A 21,995-nucleotide genomic window follows, 5' to 3' on the forward strand; every position below is an offset into this window, starting at 1 on the left:
TCATCGCAGCATCGGCTTGCGATGTTGCAATGTGCAAAGTACCCCTTAGTCTATGTGACTGCAGAGTTCTAATCCTTAGAATTTGCACACGGTCAGGATTCGGTGGTGATGGTAGCGAGAGCGAGTAGTCATGTGGATGCATGTATGCGTTTTACATATTTCTGGCCAAATTCCAACATTTTTACAAGAGTGTGTAGGCTTTTACTATCTACTTTATATCTAATGACTTTCCTATGAACATGCATACTTGAGATTACTCGTTATTGAATTTCAGGGAGCACTACTATATTCAGCAACTTCAGTAGCACAGTAAAGAAGGATCAGACCTGTAGAAAGCCGACATGCCCAATCCATCTTCTGATACATGCTGGAGACCCGCGTATAATCCTGATTATCGGCTCAGTATGCTAAATTTTATAACCTCAGCTGACTTTATCTAATGTCTTTGTCTAGCTTTAGCTAGGAACCTAATGTAATTTTAGAACTTTTGTGTTCTAATCTAATTTTATAATCTTTTGCTCTTATACTTTTAGAGAGTTTATGATGTCATCTTGTTTATTTCTTAGAGTCAAGCTATTATCATACTTCCCTTCTTTACCAATCTAAAAGAAGAAAGATTGAGCGAACTGAAGAATGCCCTTGATCAGTTTGTTGCCTTTAACTTTCCAATGAAGTCGAATGAATTTCCTAAAGGCACCTTAAAGTTCAACAATTATGTGGACTGTGTAAAGAAGGTGGGTAATGTCTGATCCAGGTTTCATTTATACGTACAACATCATTCATCTTTAAATAATCCCTTCCCTGTTACTCTACAATGAAATCAGTGTTTTTATTCAGAAAGACATCATTACACATATATTGTAATAAAGTCAGTGTAGCCCAATCCAACCGGCTTTCCTCATGTGTTTTTTTTATTTTCAGTGATGTTCTGTATATTTTACTAAATACGCCCAAAATTTCTTTATTACTTATTGCTCCATCAGAAAGAAGTTAATTTCATAAATCCAGCCAGCTCAGAAATTGACTTTGGCTGTTTTGGGAAGTTGAAAGTGACCTTTTATTTCATTTGCGAAAAAATGAGCAGCCATTCACAAAATTCACTTATTTACGTCACAACAGAAAGAGATAGATGGTTTCTGAGCAGGGACCCTTGGCTATGGTCATTGTTATAACATGGAGAATTGCCTTTTTTTTTAGTTATTCCAAACAACTCCACAATAAGAGGATTTTTCTAAAAATGTTTTCCTCCTTCCAACTGAGCATCTTAGAGCTGGCTGAGATCATTTGGCTGTATTGAAAAATACATCTCTCTTGCCAACGCTGATGTAAACAAGGTTCAAATCCTCGATGGGAAACAACGGGCTTAAAGGGAACCTGTCAGGTGCAATACGCACCCAGAACCACGAGCAGGTCTGGGTGCATATTGCTAATCCCTACCTAATCGTCCCTGTATCTAATAACATAGATAAAGGGATCTTTAGAAAAAGTATTTCTAAAGAATCTTTATGATATGCAAATGAGTGCAGGGACTAGTCGCAAGAGCATTAGTTCCAGCTCTCATTCCGCCCTCTTAGCATGTTAGCACGCTCACAGGGGTGTACTAACATGCTATTCATTGCCCAGCGTCATCGGTGGTGCATACCTGTGTCCATTGTCACCTCCTCTCAGACGCCGGGCTTAGGGTCTTTGCGCATGATTAGAAGTTACTACATTTCCGGTCATGCGCACGATGAAGCCTGGTGTACGTGTGTGCCGCCCCGTTACCTTCAGGTCGTCTCAGGGTCTTCGGGGACGGCGTGTCCTGGATCCTTCTGGTCACAGGTAACTTGACTTCTATGGGATTTGTGACGCCACTCTCGGTATTGCGGTCAGGGCGACCGCCACTGCAGATTAGGGGACACATGGGGCTGATGGTGGGTGCAGTTAGATGTGGTGGCCTCCCGAGAGTGAGGCTGGCCCCAGGGCCCGGTGTAGGGGTGTGGTTCCACAGGTCGCAGAAGAACTCACACGCACAGCAGGAATGTCTTTCAGGGTTTTTACTCACTTCAGGTGGCGGGGTGAGTAACCCGGGCAATGCTGTGATGTTCCAAGAGGGGAACCAGGCTCCTTCAGGCTGACTTAGGGGGTGGCTGCTGACTCGCCTTCCTAGTTCTCGTGTTTTTGTGGTGACCCAGACTTGTAGTCCTACGGGGTCACCTAGGGAAGTTGCTTCTGCCTGTTCTCCCCTTTTTCGCCCCGTTTGCTTGTAGCCTGGACCAGGTCACTCCGGCTACTTGCCTCTTGTGATCTATGGGCCCTCTCGTTGCTACGTGGCTGCGGACTCTGGTGTTTTGGTGGAGGGTATGAAGTACCCCCACGTGCATGTTGAACAGGCCAACTGAATGGGCCCCTGCTCTGGGGACCTGTAACCCCATGCGGGCCTGGCAGTCCCCGTACTCAGCCACCTCTCTGCACTCCGGCCTTAGGTGGATTTCAGGCAGCACTACCAGGTGACCGTTCTCCCCCGCCAGCAACCACTGCACTTGCGGTGTCTGACTAGTGACAGCCTCCAGGTTTCCTCCGTGCAACTGCTCTCCCTGAGCTTCACTAACTGACTGGCTCACTACTCCCTCCCCTCTGTGCCTGCCTCCGCAACTTAGCAACCAGGCTCTCTACCACACCCCTTGAGTGGAGATGGAGGCCACGCCCCCTCCTGGATTCCCCAGGGGTCCCTTCAAAGGTCAATGTGGGAGACCTGGTTACTATGTGCCTGCATGTCCACACCCCGGTCAGCCTTCTGGATTACCTGTGTTGTACTGCCCCCAGCATGGGTGCAGTACTCAGTGGTGCCTGACCAGGTCAGGGGCGCCACACGTGTACTGGCTTCAGAGAGGTCTAGTGTGCATGACCTGAAGTGCAATACCATACACCCAGACAGGACCTCCATTTTCATGTAGCATGCCAGGGTGCGGCAGGCAATTATCTCCATGACTACCACCCCATTCCACATTATAGAAGGACTCATTTAAACGTCTGATGTTCCCGTATAACTTCTATCTGTGATTTTCAAGGATATCACTCGTACCTGTTATAGTACATGATTTTCGCAGTCCAGAGAAAATCACTGGGGCGTGTAAATTTTGATCTGCATGTCAGATCAAAATTGGAAATGCAAGTCTATGGGTCTGGGACAAAATTGAACAGCACTTGCATTAGATGGAGAAACTTATTTATTTTTGTTTCCACGTACGAGAACAACTGCTGATGCTCGAAGCAAACTCTGCTTAAAATCTGATAAAAAAGCATTGGTCTGTTTTTCTTGTACGAGGAAAATACTGATGTCTGAATGAGGCCTTATTTAGAAGCAAACTATTGCTGTAGAAAACCGCACATGTCTCTACTATATGAGCACTATTATGCAAAAATAATGGAGTAGGAGTAGTCTTAGCCTTTCTCAATGAAATAGCAGTGTACAGGTTTTATGAGGACCAAAGAAGTTTACTTAATTTTCTTACCTTTTGGAAACTAAAACTTGTTAAAATTTTTTAGCGTGATTTTGCATATTAAAGTAGTGATATGGAGGTATATGGCGCTAGTCAACCACTTTAAAATAATATCTTTTTTGTTAAGGTCTGATTTTCCAGTCACAGCCAATTTAGATTGGAAGTGCAGTGACGGTGTTAATGTTTTTGGACTGTTTTTTCCAAGAGCATTGACCAGTTACCAGTGCACTTCAAGCCTATGATTTCTTCCAGCTGGATCATCAGATCTCCTAAAATGGAGTAATTTATATAAGGGACAGATGCCATATACCACTTCTTATGTAAACGCATGCTGATAGTTACTCTGCAGGGCTTGATTAGGATATTATAATAGCAGAGGTTCTGAACCCGAAAATTTCTATGATTGTAGCATTTGTTCCATGTGGACTAGAACAGTCTGCAAAAAAAATATGTGCAGTTTTCTACAAATTGCAGAGTTTACTGATTTTATGATGCAGTCTTTGCTTATGTGCTTCACCTACACTTTTTGCAAGATCAAAAACTGGATTTAAACTACACATGATCTAGGTCAGGGGTTGTCCCTTCCTCCAACAGGTAGATATTCCTGATATTAATTTTGGTTTGATTGGTTAATTGTTCACAATAAGGGTGGCGTTACACAAGCCGATATATCGTAACAGCTCCGTGCGATTGCGAATGAACGGTAAAACGTTCATCGCACGCATGTCGTTCATTCCTCATGGATTGAACCTCAGGTTGTTCATCGTACCCGGGGTAGCACACATCGCTGTGTGTGACACCCCGGGATCGATGAACAGATCTTACCAGCGTCCTGCAGCTCCCGGCCCACAATGCGGAAGGAAGGAGGTGGGCGGGATGTTTACGTCCCACTCATCTCCGCCCCTCCGCTTCTATTGGCCAGCTGCCGCGTGACGTCGATGTGACGCCGAACGTCCCTCCCACTCCAGGAAGTGGACGTTCGCCGCCCACATCGAGGTCGTATGGACGGGTAAGTACGCGTGACAGGGTTAATCAATTGTGCGGCACGTTCAACAAAATTGAACGTGCCGCACATACGATGGGGGCGGTTACGATCGCATACGATATCGTATGCAGAATCGTAACATGTAAAGCAGGCTTTATGCAGTCTTAGAGATTTCTTAAGTTCATTAATGTATCACAATGTGTGAAAAAATCCATATGTATACATTTGTCTTAGTTTTTAGATGCTTTGGAGCTGTCACAAAGCCCGGTACTTCTACAGCTTATGGCTGAAATTCTTTGCAGAGATGACAGACATTTTATGGAAGATTTATTCCAGAATACCTTCAAAAAAGTTATGAGAAGGTAAAGAAAATGTTTGTACTTTTATTTTCTGTAAATTTCTCATGAACTTATTAGGGTTTTTTTTAGACTAAACAATAGTGGAGTAGCTTTAAGCTTTGGATTTTTTTTAATTTAGAAGCGTATGTTCAAATTTTAGTGAGATTGTGTGCGGGGTGCGCATTTTCTACACCATGTGAAATACAAATGGAGCTTTGTGCAATGATTTGATGTGAGGAGATTTAACGCCCTGGATACCATGGCAGATCATATATTTTTCAACCTTGTTAACTTAATTCAACAATTCCAAATTGGATACAAATCAGCAAATTAACGGAAATTTTTCCTTACCTCCTTCCAGAAAACTACATTTTCTCCATAAAATTGTGTTATTTATCATCTATGTAATAAAATATCAATGTGTATAATGTAGTCCAGCTAAAGGAAAAGGATGCAGCTGCTTCCAAAGGGTTAATTTTCTAAAGGAGGCCATAGCTGCCTCCCAAGGGTATTCTGCAATTGGGCAGCATATCTGCTTCTGAAGGGTCAATCCGCAAGTGAAAAATGAGGTACAGACACACAAAACTAGTAGCAGCTACTCAACTCTGAAGAGAATGTTATAGCAGATTTTACATTTATTAGCTCCTTCTAGACTTTTTCTTCTGTTGCTTTTTAAGGCAAACCTGTCAGACCCCCAGTCCTTTCTAAACCCCCACCATACCTATAATAGCATATACCTAGATGATGGGAATGTCTTTTCTATGCTATACATTTATTTCTACATCTGAAAATTCATGCTTGCCTTTCCAAGTATGCACAATGAAGCCGGGGTATACGCTACCCGGCTTTATTAGTACACTGCACATGCCCAGGTAAGCTTTGTGACGCCAATCCCTCTTTTTAGCCAGCCGCAGTAAAGCGTGATTGGTGCCTCTGTGGGCATGAGTAGTGTATCAATAAAGACATTGCGCATAACCAAGGAGGCAGATCGTTGTGTGTGTGGCTAAAACTTGCAGAGCCCTGATTGTGACGTTGCCTCTGTGTGATGGGTGTTAATCACGCTCCTCATGGCTGAATTAAAAGATGTGAGACAGGACTAGTCTCTGGCAATAAACACCTTTTTAATATTAAACTCTTGCTTTACTTTGTTTCTCTGTTGTTTAGGAGTACCTGCGAGAAACAAGTGGTCTTGATGGAAACTGTTCACAATATGTTCAAGAGTGAAGATCTCCTTTCAAATATGACGCGGCTGTCTTTAGTTGATCACTGTCTACTGATCCTTTTGTGGAACTGTAGTTCTGATGCACTGAAAGATTTTTTCAGCAAAATCATTACATTTTCCATGGATTTTCTCAAGAGCAGATTTACCAAGGTATCAAATTCATATGTATTTTAAATGTACTGTCACCTAAAAGGGGTGAACTACAAGTATTTTTACACGAGTGAATTATTACTTGCATCTAAATTGCCATTATAATTTTCTTTTTGGATGGCGCAGGACAGACCAAGGTACATTGAGTGCCGGAGCTTTTAGACCTTCAAAACATCTGTTGCCATGTACCGTATTTTTCGGACCATAAGACGCACTTTTTCCCCCAAATGTTGGGGGAAAGTTGGGGGTGCGTCTTATGGTCTGACTATAGGGCTGCGGCTGGGAATGAGGGTGCTGCGGGTCATCGGGGGCACGAGCAGGCAGCAGCAGCGCCTGCTCGTGACCACGTGGGCCCGCTCATTACATATGCACGCCCATCCTCCCGCCCATCTCTCAGCGCTGAAGCCGGCACTGACAGGTGGGCGGAAGGATGAGCGGGGACGCGCGCATAGTAAAGAGCCGGCATGATAACCCCTGGCAATTACAGCCTGGAGTGATCATGTGCGGCTGTATTCACTGCCCCCCGCGCGTCATTACCAGCGCGGGGTGCAGTGAATCAGTACACTCACCCGTCCCCGTGTGTGGAGCCGTCCCCCTGCTGCACGCGATGACTTCCTGTCTGTGCCGGTCAGCTGATCTGTGCTGGTCAGCTGATCGGCACAGACAGGAAGACATCGCGATGCAGCAGGGGAACGGCTCCACACACACACACACACACACACACACACACACACACACACACACACACACACACACACACACACACACACACACACACACACACACACAGGTCAGTGGCGCAGAGAGGAAGATGATCGGCTGCAGGGAGTGAGGAAAAGGTGAGTATAAACGTTTATTTTTTTCTCTGTGCTATAGGATACAGGCCATATACCAGGATGGTATATGAGCACGATGGGAGTATATGAGCAGGCAGGATGGGGGGGCATGTGAGCAGGCTTGATGGGGGGGCATGTGAACAGGCTGGATGGGGGGGCATGTGAACAGGCTGGATGGGGGGGGCATGTGAACAGGCTGGATGGGGGGGCATGTGAACAGGCTGGATGGGGGGGGCATGTGAACAGGCTGGATGGGGGGGCATGTGAACAGGCTGGATGGGGGGGCATGTGAACAGGCTGGATGGGGGGGCATGTGAACAGGCTGGATGGGGGGGCATGTGAACAGGCTGGATGGGGGGGGGCATGTGAACAGGCTGGATGGGGGGGGGCATGTGAACAGGCTGGATGGGGGGGGGCATGTGAACAGGCTGGATGGGGGGGGCATGTGAACAGGCTGGATGGGGGGGGGCATGTGAACAGGCTGGATGGGGGGGGGGTATGTGAACAGGCTGGATGGGGGTTAATAGCAGGATCATATACAAGGCAGGAGGATCATTACCAGGATGGGGTACCTTAGTAGAGAATTTGGGGACATTACCCCCATAACAGTGTCAGCAGCAGATCCTCGCCCTATAACAATGTGTCATGACCACATTTTTTGCTTAAAGTTTTATTTTCCCATTTTCCTCCTCTAAAACCAGGGTGCGTCTTATAGTCCGAAAAATACGGTATATTCCATTAATCACTTTTCATGCTTTCAACAGCATTGGAGTTTTTTTGTAGTTTCACAAATGTAATCAATGCGTGATGGCTACCTGCATACCTTTTACGATGGTGTGTGCCTATAGAGGACTTTTAAACAGGCTCCTACCAATATATTTTTTATGAACTAACACAATCCAGCATACACTGGATAAATTGCCATAGTGTCAGGTGATAAAATTAGTAGACATGAGTCAATTAAAGGATTAATCTCCTCTTGTAAAGTCATTGTAAAGGTGAATTGTAGCAGGGCTGATTCCAAAAGGGATGCAGTTGTTTAGGGAAAACTAGGTTGTACCTGATCTGAGTTTCAGATTTTGTGGGTGTGGCGTCTTGTGGGAGCGTCTCTCTGTGATATAAGATGGATGTGAGGTCCATCAAATATCAATGTGTATAATGTAGTCCAGCTAAAGGAAAAGGATGCAGGTTCTTCTAAAGAGTTAATTTTCTAAAGGAGGCTATAGCTGCCTCCCAAGGGTAGTCTGCAATTGGGCAGCTGTTGTATGCAGTTGCTTTCATGTATCAGCTCTGCATGTAACCTGCACTTATTTATTTTTCTAAAGTCATCCTCCACCACCTCACACTAGTGGTTGACTCCCTGCTCTAATTAGGGACAGGAAACACAAAGGGTTAAATAGCCAAACCCTCACCTCCTATCCTCAGTGTTTTTCCTGTCCCTGTGGGGCTTGAAGTGATTATCCAGCAGTTCTCTGTGACCGGTGGCAAACTAAGTTTCCATATTGTTTCCTTTTATCCTGGGAAGTTGTGGTTCATCACCTTGCTTTCTTCCTCTTGAAAGCGTCTGCTGTCTCCCCTGGATTCAGGACTCCTACAATCTCTCCTGCCCCTTTGGTGATGCAGAGTGGTTTCCCCACGGCTCCAGCACCTTTTGATCTTTGCCAGTTTTCATGCAGTGATTATCATATAACATCACATAGCTGCAGCCCATCAAAGTCTTCAGTGGTGATAGTACCATAGTCTGCTTGTAACCATTAAAGGGAAACTGTCACCACTTTTTTGGCATATAAGCTGCGGCCACCACCACCGGGCTCTTATATACAGCATTCTAACATGCTGTATATAAGAGCCCAGGCCGGGGGTATAACATAAAAAACACTTTATAATACTTGCCTAACGGTCGCACGGTTGGCCATATGGGCGTCTCCGTTCTCCGGTGCCGCCTCTTTTGGCCAATTTTGTTTTCCTTCTTCTCTAGCCGCGGTGCATGACGCGTCCGACGTCATGTACACTCGCTGGCATTCAGGTCCTGAGCAGACGCACTTTGATCTGCTCTGAGCAGGGCAGATCAAAGTATTGTAGTGCGCCTGCGCAGGACCGGCTAGTGTGTATGATGTAGACGCGTCATGCACACAGGCTTCAGAAAGAGGAAGAAGATATAGCTGAAAGAGGAGGCACCGGAGAATGGAGACGCCCATACGGCCAACCGCGCAACCGTTCGGTAAGTATTATAAAGTGTTTTTTATGTTCTCACAGCGGCCTGGGCTCTTATATACAGCATGTTAGAATGCTGTATATAAGAGCCCGGTGGTGGTGGGCGCAGCTTATACGCCAAAAAAGTGGTGACCGCTACCCTTTAAAGCCAACAATGTGCTGTAGTGGATATGGGAACGTCATCACTGTAAGATGATTAGCAAAGACCACAAGGAGTTTGGAGGTGTTTTACTCCGTAAGTTTTAAAAATCTTGGACAAGCTTTTTAATTTAACTTAATTTTTTTTTAATTTTTAGTCAACCTTTAATATTATAGTTTTTTTTAGATTTGGCAACTGAAATTGTTAATTGCCTCCTTCATTTTTTGGTTCATTTTTTCACCAGTGTATATGCTAACCATAGTACTAGAACATTACAGGATTTCCACTTTCAGCTAAGTGGACCCCAAAAGACATGTAAAATTAGAAAGCTAGATGGTTTTCGCGCTCATCCTCTGCAGCACCAGCTCTCCGCCGCTGCTCCAGTCTCTATAATTTGTTTGGCTGCTGTGTTGTCAATCCGACCCTGCAGAGCTGAGTTTGTGCCGACTATTCTAGCAAACTCGCACACTTTGTAGTGCTGTCGATGTGATGTTAGTGCTGCAGACACCCAAAGCAGCGTTAGAGAGTCTGTGCTGGACCCAGGGAGGGTGAGTAAAGCGGTGTTCCCTTTTTTAAACAATCTGCAGTTAGGGTATAGAGATCTTTCAGGAACAAGAAAATATCTTTAACAGACCCTAACGTAGAAACCATGCTTGGGCTTTCTATTTCTGACAATGTTCTTCTGCCATTGCTTTGATTTTGAATTTTGGTGCACTAAACATGCACTAAATACAATAACTAGAATCAGAGAGTCTATTTTCTTTGCTTCTTTTATTGTTTTGTTTTCCTAGAATGCAGAAGCAGCTTTTGACACTCAACTTACAAAAAAAATTGGTTACTACAAGATGCTGGAAGTTCTTTATTTACGGCTATCTAAGGATGAAATTCAGTCCAAAGAATCCAGAATAAATCACGCATTTGAGGGGACAGTAAATGTTGACGGAAAACCGCTTACTAAGACATTGCTAAAGTAAGTGATAATGTTGCTTGTGACAATCCCTGCTGTTAAAGACAGACTCTGGGTATTTAATATTGCCGTCATTTGTCCTGTGTGGGGTGTGCTCTGTTCCTGAGCCCGCTCCAAGCACCCGGATATACTCCAAGACATAATATTAAGTCATGGAGTGTTAAGGAATTAACATTAAATTATGTATTTAAACAATAATTCACAAACCGCAGCTTATAGGGAAACTGACAGCTGATACATGCTCCCCGGTAATAGACTGGCGGCATGATTTCAGCCACATATGCTGCGTTTCAGAGAAAAACATACTGTATTTTTCGCTTTATAAGACGCACCTGCTTAAAAGACGCACCCCTAAATTTGGTTAAGGAAAAGAGATTTTTTTTTTTTTTTAAATGTTAAATGGGGTCCGTCTTATAATGCTAGTGTCCATCTAACAAAACATATAGGGTATATGTCCCTCATAGCCCCCATCCTAAAATTAGCCCCCATACTCTGGATATGGCCCCCATACTCTGAATATGGCCCCCTTATATTGAATATGGCCCCCTTGTGCTGGCACACGTCCCCCAGTGATGCCACATGTCCCCTATTGCTGTCACACGTCCCCTATTGCTGTCACACGTCCCCTATTGCTGTCACACGTCCCCTATTGCTGTCACACGTCCCCTATTGCTGTCACACGTCCCCTATTGCTGTCACACGTCCCCTATTGCTGTCACACGTCCCCTATTGCTGTCACACGTCCCCTATTGCTGTCACACGTCCCCTATTGCTGTCACACGTCCCCTATTGCTGTCACACGTCCCCTATTGCTGGCACATGTCTCCTATTGATGGAACACGTCCCCTATTTATGGCACACATCCCCCTGTGTTGGCACACGTCCTCTATTGCTGGCACATATCCCCTACAGCAGGCACAGGTCTCCTATGGATGGCACACGTCCCCCTGTACTGCCCATGGCCCCCTATGGATGGCACATGTCCCCCTGTGATGCTCATGACCCCCTATGGATGGCACACGTCTCCCTATGTTTGATATGGCCCCCTATGGATGGCACACCTCCCTCTGTGTTTGATATGGACCCCTATGGATGGCACACCTCCCCTATGTTAGATATGGCTTCCATGCTGCTGCCCATAGTAAAATAAAACACTCTTTCCTTACCTTCTCCAGTGCTGTCCTCCCTCGTGTTTCCCTCCGTGCTGCTGAGCTCCTGCACTTCCTGGTTCTTGGTGCCGGTCATATGATCGCCACAGCAGAGTGATATAATCTCTGCGTGCCTGATCACAGCGGCAGCAGGGAGACTGGGAGATCAGCGCTGGAGGCAGTAAGTAAAGAGTTTTTTATTTTACTATGGGCAGCAGCATGGAGGCCATATATAACACGGGGGGGGGCATGTGCCATCAAAGGGGGGCGCAGGCACATATAATATGCGCCGCTCCCCTAGCCCATCACCGCGGTGCGGTTTCAGCACCACGTTGATGGACAGTGGCAGTGCATATTATGAGTGGGAGCAGGAGATCTCCCGCTGCCTCCTGCAGCTTTCACCAGCCCCCAGCACCACTCCAGAGCTGCCCCCACCTCCCCTGGACCCTGTAGTGTGTGTCTGTATGTATGTATGTATGTATGTATGCATGTGTGTATGTATATGTGTATATATATATATGTGTATGTATGTATGTATGTATGTATGTATGTGTGTATATATATATATATATATATATATATATATATATATATATATATATATATGTATATATATATACATATATATACATAATGTGTGTGTGTGTATATATATATATATACCCGTATATTCGGATTATAAGACTCACCCCCTACTTTCCCCAAAGTGCGTCTTATAAAAGCGAAAAATACGGTCCTTTAAAAGCCACCGAGGAACTGCGTACGTAGGTGCTGGTCGTTTTTTCGGGTTTTGTATCATAACTGCCGGTCTTCTACCACTAGGTCAGAATCAAGAGAAGATTGAGATAAGAAATGGAACCTGTAGAGGGGAAAATAAAACAAAATGCAGAATACAAGGCATATAATATACAGAAATTATGTAATTACTCTTTCTGTCACACATTGCAGCTTTTTCTGTTACTGTAAGGCTATGTGCGCATTTGGTTGCAAAAATTTCTGCACCGAATCTACATCTCCTGGCAGAAGAAAAGTGTGGGGTTTTTTATGTTTTTTGCAGGCTTTTTCAGCCGTTTGGAGTAGCATAACACTGACACAAAATGCTGAAAGAACAGATTTTCTGCCCCACATCTGCAAAAAAAAATAAGCAACGTGTGCACTACACATGAATACTCATTGCTTTGCTGGCAGAAGGATAAGCATCCAGTTTTATGACAAAACTGCACCCAAAAAGCCACAAAAACAGTGTGTGCACAGTGCACTCAGCCTAAATATTGTTACTTTTTACATAAATTAGCTGCTTTACTAAAACATTTTTTTTTGTTTTATATGTTATTTTATATTTGTATAGATCCTGTTATGATGAATATACAGAAAATATGTCTGGGGAAACCCAGCTACTGGAGAAGAGGAGACTGTATCATTGTGCTGCATATAACTGTGCTATAGCAGTTGTCTCATGCACTCTCACCGAGAGGAAATTCTATGATGTATTTCTTTTTTCAGAAAAGAAAGAAAAGGTAATTGTCCATAACTGCATATAATTATCAGATTGGGGGCATCAGGGACAATGTTGCGCTTCTATGAATTAAAGTATGTGTGGGAAAGTAATCTGATCAGTAACTCTGTCATAAAACAACTATTAAAATACTACAGCCTTTCTCAAAAGTAAGTGTTTTAATTTTTTTATGGTTCAATATATTTTTTATTAATCAGATATACAGTGCAACAGGACAATCAAAAAAAGAAAAGGGTTAATGACAATAGTTAAAGGGATACATTGACAACCCCATCATAAGAATATGTCCACATAATATCCTTATAGTAACAATGGTTATTCTGTCTATAAATAAAAACAAATTGGAAACTTTCCAAGCATTTTCTATGCAAGAAAAAAAAAAAAAAGACTACAAAGAGAGGATATAGAAGAAAAAGAGGAAACCGAAAAGCACACCTCGCTCCCTACGAACAGCCTAAACAATAAAGTTAATTTGGGATTCTTTTGAAAAATATCCACAGGTGCCACACTGCGATCCATGTGGGATCTGTCCTTATCTCCTCTAGTCGTTGCAGCACGTTTATGGCTTCCACGTTTATGGCATTACACACAGAGTGATCTATTTCAAGTGTTTATTTCTGTTAATGTTGATGATTATGGCTTACAACTAATGAAAACCCAAAAGTCGTTATCTCAGAAAATTAGAAAATTATACAAGACTACCTGAAAAAATGATTTTAAACTCAGAAATCTTGGCCTACTGAAAAGTCTGCACAGTAAATGCACTCAATACTTGGTCGGGGCTCCTTTTGCATGACTTATTGCATCAATGCGGCGTGGCATGGAGGCGATCAGCCTGTGGCACTGCAGTGTGTATGGAAGCCCAGGTTGTTTTTATAGCAGCCTTCAGCTCATCTGCATTGTTGGGTCTGGTGTTTCTCATCTTCCTCTTGACAATATCCCATAGATTTCAATGAAGTTTAGGTCAGGCGAGTTTGCTGGTCAATCAAGCACAGTGATATGTGGTTATTAAACCAGGTATTGGTACTTTTGGCAGTGTGGACAGGTGCCAAGTCCTCCTGGAAAATGACATTTCCCTCTCCAAAAAGCTTGTCGGAAGAGGGAATTACCGTATTTTTCGGACTATAAGACGCACCCTGGTTTTACAGGAGGAAAATAGGAAAATAAAACTTTAAGCAAAAAAATGTGGTCATGACACACTGTTATGGTAACAACCAGAGAGAGGGTGCACCACCTAAATTAGTATGAAGTATTGAAAGTATGCTCACCCGTCCGGCAGGAGAGCTATGCAGACAAGAAGAAAAAAGTACCGCACATGATGGGGAGCACAACAACAATGATTGATAAAAAACAACCTTTATTTGTAGTAAAAGTTAAAAACCATTAAAATACAAAACACACACCTAATAGCACGGCATGCGCCCACCGTCCCGCTCTCAAAACAATGTTGTGCGTATTACAAATCATGAGATACAAGCATTAATGACATATAACAGTACTTATGATAACAATAAACAGCCTGTATACAGCACAACAAACCCAGAGGGAAACATAAACATATGTCCTCATAAAGCCACAGGGCAAAAGGAGGCCCAATAATACCAGGACATAGTCAGTGATATATAGTTTGCAAATTGCTGACTAAAGTCAAATAGCCTGATGTGGCATCATACCTATGCTCATATGCGGACCATAAGTCCCTCTAGGAGAAAGGAGAGTAAAAATGGGAGCAAGGACGGGGGGTGGGCATGGAATACCGTGAGCAAGGCCCACGCGTATCGCCGCAAAAACACGGCTTCCTCAGGGTAGGCGTGCACACAACTACAAAAAAAGGGAGATTATAAAGGGTGTAACATTATAAAGAGCATGTAGATCACCTGTTGGGTGTGTTGATTGTTGGTGCGGACCGGTCCGTCATGGAGTAATATGTATGGGGCATCGCAGTATGGTATATGCGATGCGCGCCGCCATCTTGGAAAGTCCGCGCATGCGCGGGAAGTCCAGGATGGCGGCGCAAGAGGCTCAAAAAGGCAGCGAACGTACAGAGCTGCCATGGTGTAATTGAAGGTAATGGCTGTGCACATGCGTCTATGACGCGGCCCTCCTATGTAATACATGTAGGGGCTCATGACCAGGAAGAAACATCACCTAAAGAAGGGGAACGAGCATGGAGTTTAGAATAAAAAGCGTGATCAGCCTAGAATCCCGATAAGGGAATAAGAGCAAGGGAAAAGGGGGAGGGAGGAGAAGAAGGGGGAGAGGAAAAGGAAAGGGGGAAAAGGGAAAAGAAAAAGAAGAGAAACAGAGACCAATAATTTTCATGCTCAACCAAGAGCAAATCATTAACATGCACAGCAAGGGATAATGCAGTTGCATGAATATAAAACCCATATATGAGTGGTAACACAGATACCAAGTAGTAGTGTGCCAATCACAGATATATAACAATTGCACACATGATGCACAAACACATATGGAAACCGTCTTGACATTTATCATAAGTGCTGGTGCGTGGATTCGGGAGTCATTGAAAGGTGTTTATCTTCAGAGCAGTTTGAACCGCCCTCTTTTCAATCCAAAGGGACGCCAAACAGTACCATATGTATATGTACATACACATATGCAAGTCCATAATATGCACATCAGGATTGGCTAGATATGAAGGTAAGATGATAAACAAATGACCATACGAAGAGAAAAGAAGCGGTGGTTCGTGGCCTGGGAAGAATAAAATAAGATAAGGAACACCAATCCTGTTAGCCCAAAAATCCATCTTCTACAGAATGAGGCAAAGTGGATATTTACATTGGATACCGTTGCCCCTGGGGGGTTAAATGAAGAATTATTGTTCACTGGATTTTTGGGCTAACAGGATTGGTGTTCCTTATCTTATTTTATTCTTCCCAGGCCACGAACCACCGCTTCTTCTCTCTTCGTATGGTCATTTGTTTATCATCATACCTTCATATCTAGCCAATCCTGATGTGCATATTATGGACTTGCATATGTGTATGTACATATACATATGGTACTGTTTGGCGTCCCTTTGGATTGAAAAGAGGGCGGTTCAAACTGCTCTGAAGATAAACACCTTTCAATGACTCCCGAATCCACGCACCAGCACTTATGATAAATGTCAAGACGGTTTCCATATGTGTTTGTGCATCATGTGTGCAATTGTTATATATCTGTGATTGGCACACTACTACTTGGTATCTGTGTTACCACTCCTATATGGGTTTTATATTCATGCAACTGCATTATCCCTTGCTGTGCATGTTAATGATTTGCTCTTGGTTGAGCATGAAAATTATTGGTCTCTGTTTCTCTTCTTTTTCTTTTCCCTTTTCCCCCTTTCCTTTTCCTCTCCCCCTTCTTCTCCTCCCTCCCCCTTTTCCCTTGCTCTTATTCCCTTATCTGGATTCTAGGCTGATCACGCTTTTTATTCTAAACTCCATGCTCGTTCCCCTTCTTTAGGTGATGTTTCTTCCTGGTCATGAGCCCCTACATGTATTACATAGGAGGGCCGCGTCATAGACGCATGTGCACAGCCATTACCTTCAATTACACCATGGCAGCTCTGTACGTTCGCTGCCTTTTTGAGCCTCTTGCGCCGCCATCCTGGACTTCCCGCGCATGCGCGGACTTTCCAAGATGGCGGCGCGCATCGCATATACCATACTGCGATGCCCCATACATATTACTCCATGACGGACCGGTCCGGACCAACAATCAACACACCCAACAGGTGATCTACATGCTCTTTATAATGTTACACCCTTTATAATGTTACTCCCTTTTTTTGTAGTTGTGTGCACGCCTACCCTGAGGAAGCCGTGTTTTCTTTGTCGCTCCATTGGGAGACCCAGACAATTGGGGTGTATAGCTTCTGCCTCCGGAGGCCACACAAAGTATTACACTTAAAAGTGTAAAGCCCCTCCCCTTCTGCCTATACACCCCCCGTGCCTCACGGGCTCCTCAGTTTTTATGCTTTGTGCGAAGGAGGCTGACATCCACGCATAGCTCCACATCTTAGTCAGCAGCAGCTGCTGACTAGGTCGGATGGAAGAAAAGAGGGCCCCTAACAGGGCCCCCGGCATGCTCCCTTCTCACCCCACTCTGGTCGGCGGTGCTGTTAAGGTTGAGGTACCCATTGCGGGTACATAGGCAGGAGCCACATGCTGTTTTCCTTCCCCATCCCTTAAGGGCTCTGGGTGAAGTGGGATCCTAATCGGTCTCCAGGCACTGGGACCGTGCTCCCTCCGCAGCCCCTGGGGAATCTGCTGGACAGGAGCCGGGTATCGTCAGGGACAAGGCCCTGCTACTGTGAGGTACTCTGTGTCCCCTTGGGGGACCGCGCATGGAGCGCTTGTGCCATACACACTGCAGCACTGCTGGGTGTGTTAGTGCGCCGGGGACTACCGCGCCGACCGCGCTTATTTGCCGGCCGCGCTTATAACTTTAGTCCCCGGCTTTTGCGGCCTAGTATCGCATATTCCCGCCCCCAGGCCTGCCAGTCAGGGGAAGGGCAAGACGCACAGGACGTCAGCGCTGAGGGCTGGAGCATACTTTGTATCCTCCTCCCCCCTCACTCAGCACAGTGGGGCATCAGATTCCCGCACTTTCTAGGGCACGCCCACGGCCCCCTCCTCCCCACAGAACGCCGGCAGCCATTCCTGTCAGCACTTCTGACGCTGGAGAGGAGAGACAACACGGCTCTGGGAGGCCCAGGCAGGGAATCTGGTGATCACACAACCGCTTTGAGCGGTCGGTAAGCAGCACCTGTGGTGCTGGCCCCACTGAGTGCCGAAGTGTACATATATATATAAGCTTATATGCTATACATTTACACTGTACGGTCGCACTGTTGATTTTTTGCTATATACCCTCCTGGATTGTACTCAGAGGAGACAACAGCATGTCGTCCGCAAAAAGCAAGGGTGCCAAAGCACAGGCTTACTTTGCAACCTGTACCTCATGTGCGGCTATACTCCCGGCAGGTTCCACCGACCCTCATTGTGTGCAATGCTCGGCCCCTGTGGCACTTACTCAGCCGGAGCCCCTGCCACTGGTGACCCAGGTGGAACCACCTGCTACCACTGTCCAGGTGACAGGGACGGAGTTTGCAGTATTTGCTGACAAACTGTCTGAGAGTATGGATAAATGGTCTGCTAAGATACTAGAAGCCTTACAGTCCAGACCGGTGACTCAGGCCCCGGGCACTGTTGAATCATTGACCCCAGGCCCCCCTCAGTTGGAGCAGCAAAGTGCTCCTGGGGTGACTCATAGGTCCCAGGGTGAGGTCTCTGACACGGACCGCAGTCCCAGGCCGCCTGAGCGGGTTCGCTGGGAAATTCCCTCGACTTCATCACACTGTTCAGGGTCTCAGCAGGAGGACTCTCTGGATGATGAAGCGGAGGTAGCAGATCAGGATTCTGATCCTGACGCCGCTCTCAACCTAGATACACCTGAAGGAGACGCCATAGTGAATGACCTTATAGCGACCATCAATCAGGTGTTGGATATTTCTCCCCCAGCTCCTCCAATTGAGGAGTCAGCTTCTCAGCAGGAGAAATTCCGTTTCAGGTTTCCCAAGCGTACAATGAGTACGTTTCTGGATCACTCTGACTTCAGAGAGGCAGTCCAGAAACACCGAGCTTGTCCAGATAAGCGTTTTTCCAAGCGCCTTAAGGATACACGTTATCCCTTCCCCCCTGACGTTGTCAAGGGCTGGGCTCAGTGTCCCAAGGTGGATCCTCCAGTCTCCAGACTGGCGGCTAGATCCATAGTTGCAGTGGAAGATGGGGCTTCACTCAAAGATGCCACTGACAGACAGATGGAGCTCTGGTTGAAATCCATCTATGAAGCTATCGGCGCGTCTTTTGCTCCAGCATTCGCAGCCGTATGGGCACTCCAAGCTATCTCAGCTTATCATGCGCAGATTAATGCAGTCACACGTACGTCTGCTCCGCAAGTGGTGTCCTTAACCTCTCAGGCGTCGGCGTTTGCGTCCTACGCCATTAATGCTGTCCTGGACTCTGCGAGCCGTACGGCGGTAGCATCCGCCAATTCGGTGGCAGTCCGCAGGGCCATGTGGCTACGTGAATGGAAGGCAGACTCTGCTTCCAAAAAGTTCTTAACCGGTTTGCCATTTTCTGGCGACCGCCTGTTTGGTGAGCGATTGGATGAAATCATTAAACAATCCAAGGGAAAGGACTCATCCTTACCCCAGTCCAAACCAAACAGACCTCAACCACGGAAGGTACAATCGAGGTTTCGGTCCTTTCGGTCCGCGGGCAGGTCTCAATTCTCCTCATCCAAAAGGCCTCAGAAGGATCAGAGGAACTCCGATTCATGGCGGTCTAAGTCACGTCCTAAAAAGACCGCCGGAGGAACCGCTCCCAAAGCGGCCTCCTCATGACTTTCGGCCTCCTCACACCGCATCCTCGGTCGGTGGCAGGCTTTCCCGCTTTTGCGAAGCCTGGCTGCCACAGGTAAAAGACCGTTGGGTGAGAGACATTCTGTCTCACGGTTACAGGATAGAGTTCAGCTCTCGTCATCCGACTCGATTCTTCAGAACATCTACGCCCCCCCGAGCGAGCCGATGCTCTTCTTCAGGCAGTGTGCACTCTGAAGGCAGAAGGAGTGGTGATCCCTGTTCCCTTTCAGCAACAGGGTCACGGTTTTTACTCCAACTTGTTCGTGGTGCCGAAAAAGGACGGATCCTTCCGTCCTGTTCTGGACCTAAAACTGCTCAACAAACACGTAAAAACCAGGCGGTTCCGGATGGAATCGCTCCGCTCCGTCATCGCCTCAATGTCCCAAGGAGATTTCCTAGCATCAATCGACATCAAAGATGCTTATCTCCACGTACCGATTGCTCCAGAGCATCAGCGCTTCCTGCGTTTCGCCATAGGGGACGAACACCTTCAGTTCGTGGCACTGCCTTTCGGCCTGGCGACAGCCCCACGGGTCTTCACCAAGGTCATGGCAATAGTAGTAGCAGTTGTGCACTCTCAGGGACACTCGGTGAACCCTTACTTAGACGATCTGCTTGTCAAGGCACCCTCTCAAGTGGCATGCCAACACAGCCTGAATATTGCTCTGGAGACTCTCCAGAGATTCGGGTGGATCATCAATTTTCCAAAGTCAAATCTGACACCGGCCCAATCACTGACATATCTTGGCATGGAGTTTCATACTCTCTCAGCGATAGTGAAGCTTCCGCTGGACAAACAGCGTTCATTACAGACAGGGGTGCAATCTCTCCTTCAAGGCCAGTCACACCCCTTGAGGCGCCTCATGCACTTCCTAGGGAAGATGGTAGCAGCAATGGAGGCAGTTCCTTTTGCGCAGTTTCATCTGCGTCCACTTCAATGGGACATTCTCCGCAAATGGGACAGGAAGTCGACGTCCCTCGACAGGAACGTCTCCCTTTCTCGGGCAGCTAAGGCTTCCCTTCAGTGGTGGCTTCTTCCCACTTCTCTGTCGAAGGGGAAATCCTTCCTGCCCCCATCCTGGGCTGTGGTCACGACGGACGCGAGCCTGTCAGGGTGGGGAGCGGTCTTTCTCCACCACAGGGCTCAGGGTACTTGGACTCAGCCAGAGTCCTCCCTTCAGATCAATGTTCTGGAGATAAGGGCAGTGTATCTTGCCCTAAAGGCGTTCCAGCCGTGGCTGGAAGGCAAGCAGATCCGAATTCAGTCGGACAACTCCACAGCGGTGGCATACATCAACCACCAAGGCGGAACACGCAGTCGGCAAGCCTTCCAGGAAGTCCGGCGGATTCTGCTATGGGTGGAAGCCACAGCCTCCACCATATCCGCAGTTCACATCCCGGGCGTAGAAAACTGGGAAGCAGACTTTCTCAGTCGCCAGGGCATGGACGCAGGGGAATGGTCCCTTCACCCGGACGTGTTTCAGGAGATCTGTTGCCGCTGGGGGATGCCGGACGTCGACCTAATGGCGTCCCGGCACAACAACAAGGTCCCGACATTCATGGCACGGTCTCAAGATCACAGAGCTCTGGCGGCAGACGCCTTAGTTCAGGATTGGTCGCAGTTTCAACTCCCTTATGTGTTTCCTCCTCTGGCACTGTTGCCCAGAGTGTTACGCAAGATCAGGTCCGACTGCCGCCGCGCCATCCTCGTCGCTCCAGACTGGCCGAGGAGGTCGTGGTACCCGGATCTGTGGCATCTCACGGTGGGCCAACCGTGGGCACTACCAGACCGACCAGACTTGCTGTCTCAAGGGCCGTTTTTCCATCTGAATTCTGCGGCCCTCAACCTGACTGTGTGGCCATTGAGTCCTGGATCCTAGCGTCTTCAGGGTTATCTCAAGAGGTCATTGCCACTATGAGACAGGCTAGGAAACCAACGTCCGCCAAGATCTACCACAGGACGTGGAGGATATTCTTATCTTGGTGCTCTGATCAGGGTTTTTCTCCCTGGCCATTTGCCTTGCCCACTTTTCTTTCCTTCCTTCAATCCGGATTGGAAAAAGGTTTGTCGCTCGGCTCCCTTAAGGGACAAGTCTCAGCGCTCTCTGTATTTTTTCAGAAGCGCCTAGCCAGACTTCCACAGGTACGCACGTTCCTGCAGGGGGTTTGTCACATAGTCCCTCCTTACAAGCGGCCGTTAGAACCCTGGGATCTGAACAGGGTGCTGATGGCTCTTCAGAAACCACCTTTCGAGCCAATGAGGGATATTTCTCTCACGCCTTTCGCAGAAAGTGGCCTTCCTAGTAGCAGTCACATCACTTCGGAGAGTGTCTGAGCTAGCAGCGCTGTCATGCAAAGCCCCTTTCCTGGTGTTTCACCAGGACAAGGTGGTTCTGCGTCCGGTTCTGGAATTTCTCCCTAAGGTGGTATCCCCCTTTCATCTCAATCAGGATATCTCCTTACCCTCTTTTTGTCCTCATCCAGTTCACCAATGTGAAAGGGATTTGCACTTGTTAGATCTGGTGAGAGCACTCAGACTCTACATTTCTCGTACGGCGC

General features: G+C 46.5%; 1 protein-coding gene across 1 annotated transcript in view; it reads left to right on the forward strand.

Annotated features, from left to right (window-relative positions):
• Positions 1 to 21,995, forward strand: part of PRKDC (protein kinase, DNA-activated, catalytic subunit) — a 527,347-nt gene that overhangs the window by 324,177 nt on the left and 181,175 nt on the right. Inside the window, exons 39-43 of the mRNA XM_075353287.1 lie at positions 567 to 734; positions 4,702 to 4,829; positions 5,970 to 6,177; positions 10,158 to 10,336; positions 12,830 to 12,998. Coding sequence (XP_075209402.1) covers positions 567 to 734; positions 4,702 to 4,829; positions 5,970 to 6,177; positions 10,158 to 10,336; positions 12,830 to 12,998 — 852 coding nt within the window. The remainder of the gene's footprint in view (positions 1 to 566; positions 735 to 4,701; positions 4,830 to 5,969; positions 6,178 to 10,157; positions 10,337 to 12,829; positions 12,999 to 21,995) is intronic.

This window comes from Anomaloglossus baeobatrachus, chromosome 6 (assembly GCF_048569485.1).
Source record: "Anomaloglossus baeobatrachus isolate aAnoBae1 chromosome 6, aAnoBae1.hap1, whole genome shotgun sequence".
NCBI lineage: Eukaryota > Metazoa > Chordata > Amphibia > Anura > Aromobatidae > Anomaloglossus > Anomaloglossus baeobatrachus.